The following is a 9,357-nucleotide window of genomic DNA, read 5'->3' as shown; positions in this document are numbered from 1 at the left end:
GTTGGGAAGGGCCCCGCGTTGGGAAGGGCCCCGCGTTGGGAAGGGCCTCCCGCGTTGGGAAGGGCCCCCCGCGTTGGGAAGGGCCTCCCGCGTTGGGAAGGGCCTCCCGCTTGCCGTAACGCTCTGCGATCACTGCCGTGGGAGTCCCGATCATTTCCGAACCCGGGGCCCCGAGTTTCTGTTTAGCACCAGGCCCTGCAGATTACGTAACTGGTCTTGCAAACAGCAGGCACTCAGTAAATATTTGGCAAGTGAGCTGGCGAGGGAACACGTGTCTGGGCTGTGCACGGCCAGACCAGAAGACAGCTGGAATTTCCCAACGTGGCTCCAAATGCTCGGCACCATGTGGAAAGACCCACAGCTGCCTGGGGTTGGAAGGGCCCTGAGGCCGAGCGGGTCCCTGTGAGCTGCTGCTGCCACCAGGCTGCAGACAGCAGCAGCTCCTCCCTGCAGAAGCCTTTGTTCAGTGCAGATCCTGCACAACTGTACACAGTGGTCCTGAGGGAAGGGCCCCCCCACCAAAGAATCTCCAGCTGTATGGATTTGCAACATGGCCACCCAGATGGAGAGCGGGTGGCCAGGGCTGGTGGCCGGCGTGCCTGCTGGTGAGGCTGCTGTGGGGCGTGGGGGCTACTTGCGGCCTTAGCACCCCAACTCAGCCCCAGACTGAGTCTTTTTTTTTTTTTTTGAGACAGAGTCTCACTCTGTTGCCCAGGCTAGAGTGAGTGCCGTGGCGTCAGCCTAGCTCACAGCAACCTCAAACTCCTGAGCTCAAGCGATCCTCCTGTCTCAGCCTCCCGAGTAGCTGGGACTACAGGCATGCGCCACCATGCCCGGCTCATTTTTTCTATATATATTTTTAGCTGTCCATATAATTTCTTTCTATTTTTAGTAGAGATGGGGTCTCGCTCTTGCTCAGGCTGGTCTCGAACTCCTGAGCTCAAACGATCCGCCCACCTCGGCCTCCCACCCAGACTGAGTCTTGAACTTGCTCATTTGGGCCTGGACAGACCACAGACCAAGCCCTGATGGGCCACAGACCCAGCCAGAGGGCTGTGTCGTCTTCTGTGAAGGGCTGGGGGTCTGGGACCCCAGGGCACGGCCGGCGGATTCTGGGGCAGCCTCAGGCTGCTTGTGCGGTCAGGGCACAGCTGACAGAATGTCCTGTGTCCAGGCAGACGGAGCAGCTACTCGGGGACAAAGCTCTCGGTTCCTTCCTCATCCGCCTCAGTGACCGAGCCATTGGCTACATCTTGTCCTACAGGTAAGAGGGGAGCCCTCTGCGGGGGTCGGGGGCGGCAAGCCGGCTCAGCCCCGCAGAACCCAGCCTCGCAGGTTGGCTCGAGCTGCCCCCAGCCCGCCTGGCTTCCGGGGCCCCGACTCCCTCTCTGCCCCACTCATCGGCCACGCGCTCAGCAGACACAGCCCGAGCGGCACTGGCCATCCGCCAGAGACGAAGCCGCAGCCTTCAAAGCGGGTGAGTGGGGCCAGGGGAGAACATCCCCCCAATGGGAGGCTGGGGAAGACTCCACAGAGGTGAACTCTGAGCCCAGGAGACTGAGGTTACAGTGAGCTATGACGACGCCAAGGCACTCTAGCCCAGATTATAGAGTGTGACCCTGTCTCACCAAAAGGAAAAAAAAAAAAAAAAAAGACACCATTAAGAGAAGGAGAGGCCAAGGCACAGTCTTAGAGAAGTTGTATACAACTATACATATATCCATTGTTAGACTGGCTTCCAGAATATATGAAGAACTCCTGCAAATAAATAAGACAAAACAGTTCAGTAAATAAAAGCGAAAGACTTGAGCAGGCACTTCACCAAAAAGAAATATTCAAAACACCCATAAGCATAGGAAAACGTGTTCAGCATCATTAGTTATCACAGAAACACAAACTAAAGCCGCAGTGAGCGGCCGAAATGAAACAGATGACAGCAAGTGTCTGTTAAGGGTGTGGAGCGACTGCAGCTCTCGTCCAGTTTCAGAAAACATTTGGCAAAATCCACCGACACGAAACACAGGTGTGCCCTTGACCCGTCAGTTCTGCTTCCGTTATCTTCTCACCAGGAAGGAGGACGTACATTCACCAAAAGTCACGTGCAAGAATGTTCTCGGCAGCTTTGCTTATAACAGCTCAAACCCAGAAATAATCTAAATGTCCATCAGCAGAGAAAATTGTAGATGTTTCATCAAATGGAATACTACGTATAAATGAGAGAAAGTGAAACTAATTATGTGTGGACATGACTCAATCCCAAAGATGCAATGTCGAGTCAAAGAAGCTGGACACGAAAGAGAAACAGTATATACTTTCACTGACATAAAGTTCCCTGCTGGGCAAAACTGGTCTGTGGTGACAGAGACAAGAACGGTGGGTTCCTTTGCAGGGTATGGCGGGAAGGGGCGCAAGGTGGTCTTCTGGGAGCCGGGAGGTTTCCTCTCTTGCTCTGAGTGGTGCCCACATGCAAGGGCTCACATGTGGGAATTCGCCGGCTGCACATTTATGGCGTGTGCACCTCACTGTGCGTGAGTTATCCTTACAGGAAAAGCGGAATGCAAAGGTGGGACCTTACAGGGTGAAGTGGGGGTGGGAGCTGGAACCCCACTGTTTCAGCGGGGTGGGGATTAGGGTGAGGCTGTTGTAAAGGTGCAGGGTTGAATCCCATTTTTATGTAAAACGTTGATATTTTGTTCATCACGGGTTTTTCTGCGTTCATTTTGATTTTCTGAAACATCACATTATTAGTCATCTTGATGTCTTTTTTTGGGCCCCTTTAAATTTCACGACCAAGAGGAGTGCCCCCCCTGCCTCCCCCCAGGCCTGGCCCAGCCCCCCCTGCCCCCCCCAGGCCTGGCCCAGCCCCCCCCACCCCCCAGGCCTGGCCCAGCCCCCCCCACCCCCCAGGCCTGGCCCAGCCCCCCCTGCCTCCCCCCAGGCCTGGCCCAGCCCCCCCTGCCCCCCCCAGGCCTGGCCCAGCCCCCCCCACCCCCCAGGCCTGGCCCAGCCCCCCTGCCTCCCCCCAGGCCTGGCCCAGCCCCCCCTGCCCCCCCCAGGCCTGGCCCAGCCCCCCCCACCCCCCAGGCCTGGCCCAGCCCCCCCTGCCCCCCCCAGGCCTGGCCCAGCCCTCCCTGACGCCGCCAGAGCCGGCTTAGAAACTTCCCACAACCTCAGGGTCCCTTGGTTTGAAAAACTGTCCCTGAGCTTCCTGAGGAACACGCAGTGGCTCCAGGTGGGACACGGTGGCCCCAGGTCACGTGAGTCTGTCCGGGATCTGGAGCTGAGGCCCCTTTCTATGCCCAGGCACCGAGCTTGGACCCCGGGCCAGGCCGGGCTGCCGGTGACAGCAGCTGCAGGCCACAGGTGCTTGTGTTGCAGGGGCCGTGACCGCTGCCGGCATTTTGTCATCAACCAGCACCCAAACCGGCGCTACTTCGTCTCAGGGGACACGTGCACCCACGGCTCTCTGGCGGAGCTTGTGTGCCATTACCAGGAGAGGCAGCTGGAGCCCTTTGGGGAGACGCTGGCTGCCGCCTGCCCCCGGGTAGGCACCTCCCGGCCCGGGGAGGGGGTGGGGCAGGGTACCTGGGTGTCCATCCCTTGGCACACGCTTTTTCTTGCCTTCCCTATTTACTCTCACCCCGGGGCACTCAGTGTGGGGTCATGGTCCCTCTCTGAAAGGGGAACCGGGGCAGCATCTTGCCCGAGGTCAGGGACCTGCTGGGAGTGTTTCAGTCCCTGCCAGCAGTCTCTGGCAGGCCGCTGGAGGCCGTCTGGGGGTGTGTGACCACGTGCCTGCCCTGTCCGCCCGCCCCAGCCAGAGGACAATGATCTGTATGATGCCATCACCCTGGGCCTCCACCAGACCAGCCTGGGCCTGGAAACTCCAGCTGCCACGGCGTCCCCTGCAGTGGCCTCAGACAAGGCCGCCAGCCCCCACCGCTCTCCAAAGCCCCGGGTCTCCTTCCTCCGTGCACAGAAGGGCCTGGGTGTGAGTCCCGGGAACTCTGAGGACGAAGGTGTGGAGGTGAGGATGGTTCATGGCCAGGCCCTGGGAGGCCGCGCTGGCCACGCCCCTCATGCTGCAGGGGCTGAGCCCGGCCTGGGGAGGGGCAGGCCCGGCCTGGAATCGCCCTGCGGCGCAGGCCTGCCTGTGGTCAGCTGGGTTTGGTGCAAGCCTTGGCTTGGCCATTTTCTAGCCACGAGGCTTTGGGATAGTCATGTAATCTCTCTCAGCCTCAGTTTACCCTTCCTGAGGATTTGTGAGCATTGAATGAGAAAATGCATATGAAATGCCCGAAAATCCCTTAGTAAGCTGTAGGGTGGCTGTCTGTGAGTCAACACAGGGTGCCGTGGGAAGGACTCCAGAGGTTTTTCTTAGTGTATATTGGATCACAGCATACCAGGGGCTTCTCCTCATACTTAGAATAAAATCTAAACTCTTCACCAGGGTCCACGAGAGCCTCACCAGTTGCCTGCTCCCCGTCCGCCTCCCTCACTCCTCTCTGGCCGCATCGGCCTGCTCCTCCCTGAACACAGCAAGCTCGTTCCCGCCGCAGGGCCTTTGCACTGGCTGCACCCCCTGCCTGCCGTGCGTGGCTCCCACTCTCTCTCCCTAATGTCACCCCCTCAGAAAGGCCCACCTACGCTATGGAAACCCCCTTCCCACCTGTCGTCCCCTCATCCCCACCCCGTGTTGTTCTGCGCAGCCCTGACGCTGCGCTATGTCGTGGCGCAGTGGTCACGGTGTACCCTACAGTACCTCACACCGTGTCACGAGGGGCAGCAGGGCGGTGTGGCGCCACCTCCTAGATCAGACACGAACTCCCGCGGGGGGTCCTGCTCACGGCCGGCACACAGTGCTCTCTGGCCATCTGCTGAATGAGCACGCAAGTGAGGGACGTGGGGGGGGCCACTCTGAGGGGGCGGGAGGAGTAGGGCGGGGGAGCTTGGTGGGAGGTAGGGCTGGTGACCCAAGGCCTTGAATGCCAAGGTAAGGATCGTACTCAGAGTCCGCGAGCAGGAGCGTCGGTGGGGACCCTGAATGTCACGCACCCAACCCTTGCACGTACAGCAGGCAAACCGTGGCCGAGCCAGGGGACCTCAGCTCATCTGAGAGCTCAGCTGGCCTGGGGGCATCTTAGCGACGGGGTGCCCCTCAAGGGCTTCTCTCTGTCCCTGTCCCTGCAGGCCCCCGTCACAGTGCCCCCCCTCCCTGAGAGGAAGGCCTCCCTCTTGGACGAGTCTCTCCGAGGCCCTGGGGACATCGTCTACGCAGACCTGAGGAGGATGACGCAGGCGCGGCTAGGCCTGGGCACAGAGGCAGCCGGCAGGCCCGGGCCCGTTCCAGCTGGCGGCCAGGCCTGCTCCCGAGGCAGCGAGGCCCAGAGGAGACTCTCAGACGGAGACCAGAACAGGCCTGATGGCCCAGGGCCTGTCCTCTCTGGAGTCAGCCCAGACCGGGGCCCTCCTGGTTCTGTCACTTCCTGGGGGCTCCTTGAGCCCCCCAGTTCTGATGCCCTGGGATCCCCGACTGTTGCCGGGAGGCAGGGGTTTCTGAAGCCGAGCCAAGGGGCTCAGCCCTGCCCGTATGAACTGGTCAGGACAGCAGGGCTCCCACTAGAGGCCGGGGATGCACCAGACCGAGGGGGCAGCACCTACGAGCAGATCCCAGTCTGCTGGGGGGGCCCGAGCAGGCCCCCACATCCTGGGGCCAGTCCCACATACAGCAAACTGTCAGGGCCCAAGGACTGTGCCTACGAGAGGATCTTGGGGACCACAGGGCCACCAGAGCCTGGGAACACTTACGAGCAGATCCCAGCAGCCAAGAGCAAGGAGCCGGCACGGACACACAAGGTGAGCTCCGTGGGTGTGGGGGGCGGCTGCCAGCCCTGGGGGGCACCTAGTGGTAGGAGGGGACCTGTGGCTCTCAGGCATGGGCAGGTCAGGTCACCAGCACTGCCTGGAAGTGCCCAGAAACTTCAGCCCTCACATGCCTGGAGGTGGTGGTGGAGGCAGAGGCAGCTGCTGGATCCGGTGGAAGACGGGCTTCCACCCCTCCCGGCCGCTCCCTGCAGCAGCCCCGGGCTCCTCCCCTTCCTGTCAGCACTGCAGGGGCGCAGAGCCCCCGAGAGGTGGAGGGGGACCCTCAGCCCTCATGACGGCCCAGCCGCTCCCTGGCCCTGTGGCTTTGGGCAAGACAGTTTTCTCCTGGTTTCCCTGACAACTAGGGCTGCCAGATTTAGAAGCTAAAATATAGGACATCTAAAGAACTTTGAATTTCAGATAAACAACAGATACTTTTTAGTGTGTCTCAAATACTGAAATTATTCCTTGTTTATCTGAAATTCAAGTTTAACTGGGCAGCTAAATTCTTATTTGGTACCTCAACCTGGAACCTCCACTTCCTCATCTGTAAAATGGGGGGACCGCCTGGCTGTGTCGGGGGGGCTGCCCCGAGGGGGGACTGCCTGGCTATGCCGGGGGTGGGGGGGGCTGCCCCGAGGGGGGACCGCCTGGCTATGCCGGGGACGGGGGGGGGGGGGGGGGGGGGGCTGCCCCGAGGGGGGACCGCCTGGCTATGCCGGGGACGGGGGGGGGGGGGGGGGGGGCTGCCCCGAGGGGGGACCGCCTGGCTATGCCGGGGACGGGGGGGGGGGGGGGGGGGGGGCTGCCCCGAGGGGGGACCGCCTGGCTATGCCGGGGGTGGGGGGGGCTGCCCCGAGGGGGGACCGCCTGGCTATGCCGGGGGCGGGGGGGGGGGGCTGCCCCGAGGGGGGACCGCCTGGCTATGCCGGGGGCGGGGGGGGGGGGCTGCCCCGAGGGGGGACCGCCTGGCTATGCCGGGGGCGGGGGGGGGCTGCCCCGAGGGGGGACTGCCTGGCTGTGTGTGGGGGGGGGCTGCCCCGAAGATAAGGCCAGACGTCCTCTCCTGCTCAGGACACAGCCCAGAGGTGGCTGTTGGCGAACAGAGCTGTCATTTCTGAGGATTTCCGATGAGGAGGGAGAAGAGGGCATGAGGCTGGCTGCAGGGGCTGGTACGGGGTGGGGCTGGCCCCGGGTCCCCAGGGAGGCAGAGGACCCCTGCTGAGCCCTCAGGCCCAGCCACACTCTGCCTACGCCCTGCGTCGGGGAGGCCAGACAGTCCCCTGCCAGCGGGCACAGCCCATCTCGGCACACGCGGACCTCGTCCTCGGCCTCCCCAGGAGGCGCGGCCAGCTCCTCCCCAGGGCAGGGCCGGGCCCACACCCCAAGCGCAGCGGCCTCCGAGATCCCGACTGTCCCAGGACCACAGAGCCGGGCAGGGGACAGTCCTAACTCAGAAGACACGTCTGCTCCTCCCCGGCTGCTGCCCACGACCTCTCCCGTCCTGGCGCTGTGGCCCCACGCCCACCCTGCATCCCGAGGCCCCAGCTGGGGGCGGGGGGCAGGGCACCCCGGGGAGGGGAGGTGGGCTCGTCTGCACCGCCCACCCCATTCTACGCTCCTTGCCTGTCCTCTCCTCGGCTGGAAGAGGGCAAAGCCTTCAGCCACACCTGGAGGGCGGAAGGTGGAATTTCAGGCGTGTGGGAGCAACCCTCAGTATCCCGGCCTGGCCTCGTTTCCCAGGCTTGGGCTCCCAACCCCAGGCCAACGAAGGGCCCTGCGAGCCCGGGTCTCGCCTTCCCTGTCCGGCGACACCAGACCTCAGTGTCTTCTCCGTCCCTGCAGCCTGACAAGCTCCGGAGGCTCTTCCTCACCGACAAGAAGCACAAGTTCTGAGGGCCTGGCGCCCAGCAGCCCACCGGCGGCTTTCCCGGTACCCAGGCCGTGGCAGGGGTCACTGCGAAGCCTGAAGACAGCCTTGGACCATCACCCAACCAGCCTGCCATGGAGCCAGGCTGAGACGCAGTCTGGGCGCCTGCCTGGAGGTGACCTTCCAACCACCTGTAGCTCCTGACTGTGTCCTGCCTCCCCGGTGCCTCCCATCCCTGCAGACGAGAAAATCAAGGCCGGAGAGGAGAGGGGACTGGCCGAAGGCAGGGGTCAGCACCCCCATTTCCCAGATGAGCATGCTGAGGCCCAGGCTGACTGGCTGAGCCACCCTGAACACTTACTGAGCAGGCAGGAGGCCTCGCGCTAGGACAGACATTTTCCGAATGACAGAGTGACACCATGCAATTGCTACTGAGAACAAAACGTTTCCCTCCTTGTGGCCTCTTCAGCGGAAAGGAGGGTGGACCACGAGCGACATCCTCTGCTTCTGCCCTGTGGGGACTGGAGGGAGAAGCCAGGAAGTGGCAGCGAAGGCCCAGCCTCAGAGACGATGGCTGTGACCCTGGGGCAGGCGGGGCTGCCAGGGACTGGCCCCTCAGCTCCTCTCTGCCCCCAGCCTTCCTGCCAGCCTCGCTGTGCAAGCTGGGAGATCCTAAGGGGCGTCCAGCCCAGCCCTCTGACGCTGCAGAAGAGGAGACTGAGGCCCAGGGAGGAGCAGCAACTTGTCTGGGGCCACACAGCTGGTCAGGGCCTGAGCAGACACCCTCGGTGAGGCAGGCTCAGGCCAGGCTGGCCGCCGGGGGTGACTGCTGGGCCCTGCCTGGAGCCAGCCAGTGGGCATGTGGTGGCCGTCCCTACGTGACCAGGTCACTCTCATCTGCCCTTTGCCTCTGGCTGGCCCTGACCTTTAGGGGCGGCTCTCAGACCCTGCCCACGGGACCCAGCCCCAACCGGGTATGGCCCTGTCCTCCAAAAGCCCTTGGAGCCTCGCCCAGGCCCTGGCTTTGGACGCAGGCACTCGGGCCTCTGCTCCTGCCCCGCAGCTCACGCTGGCTCCCCCGGTCTCCTTCCCTCAGGACCTCACTGTCTTCACCCACAGGACCCCCGCCCCCCAGGGTGAGCAGCCGGCCTGCGGCCCCACTGCCCAGCGCCCCGGGCACGGGTGGCGGGACACAGAACGGACCACCCCAGGGAGATGCCCCCTCCCCGCCCGGCTCCGGCAGGGTTGGCTCAGGTCACATCGGTGTGACCTACCCTCGCGGCCACCCAGCGATACAGTGTCTGAAACCTGGGCCGCCCAGAGTCCCGCCCACCTCAGGGCCGTAGGGATGGAGGAGAGCACGGAGCCCTTGCCTGACGCTCGGCCAGCACCCTGTAGGCGCCGACCCGAACCACTGTGGCCGTGGGTACGGAAGCAACTCCCGCCCAGCGTCCTCCGTGGGGCGGGATGTGTCTCCCTCCAAAGACACAAGCACTGAAGGCAAAGTTAGTTCCTGAAGCGGGACAGCAGTGCTTGACCCCAGGAGGTGACACACCAATGGTGGGATTTCAAGCACCAGGAGCACAGGTCCCAACGGCGAACATTTCCAACACTGGCGACAC

At 63.0% G+C, this 9,357-nt stretch overlaps 1 protein-coding gene across 1 annotated transcript; it reads left to right on the top strand.

Moving 5' to 3' along the window:
* Window positions 1-342: 342 nt before the first annotated feature.
* On the top strand, window positions 343-7,774 carry SH2D7 (SH2 domain containing 7). Its single transcript, XM_069466521.1, has 6 exons — window positions 343-605; window positions 1,175-1,264; window positions 3,379-3,544; window positions 3,818-4,027; window positions 5,191-5,856; window positions 7,711-7,774. Exons 1-6 carry the CDS (start codon window positions 538-540, stop codon window positions 7,759-7,761), a joined length of 1,251 nt encoding a protein of 416 aa, XP_069322622.1. The 5' UTR covers window positions 343-537; the 3' UTR covers window positions 7,762-7,774.
* Window positions 7,775-9,357: the final 1,583 nt, after the last annotated feature.

This window comes from Eulemur rufifrons, chromosome 3 (genome assembly GCF_041146395.1).
Source record: "Eulemur rufifrons isolate Redbay chromosome 3, OSU_ERuf_1, whole genome shotgun sequence".
Classification (NCBI taxonomy): domain Eukaryota; kingdom Metazoa; phylum Chordata; class Mammalia; order Primates; family Lemuridae; genus Eulemur; species Eulemur rufifrons.
The sequence above is the reverse complement of the archived record's forward strand: the minus strand, read 5'-3'. Positions and strand labels throughout refer to the sequence as shown.

Coding starts and splice junctions, on each gene's coding strand:
- SH2D7 (XM_069466521.1), top strand. CDS start 538: ATGGATTTGCAACATGGCCACCCAGATGGAGAGCGGGTGGCCAGGGCT. Junction 606..1,174: donor GGTGGCCGGCGTGCCTGCTG/GTGAGGCTGCTG, acceptor TCCTGTGTCCAG/GCAGACGGAGCAGCTACTCG. Junction 3,545..3,817: donor TGGCTGCCGCCTGCCCCCGG/GTAGGCACCTCC, acceptor CGCCCGCCCCAG/CCAGAGGACAATGATCTGTA.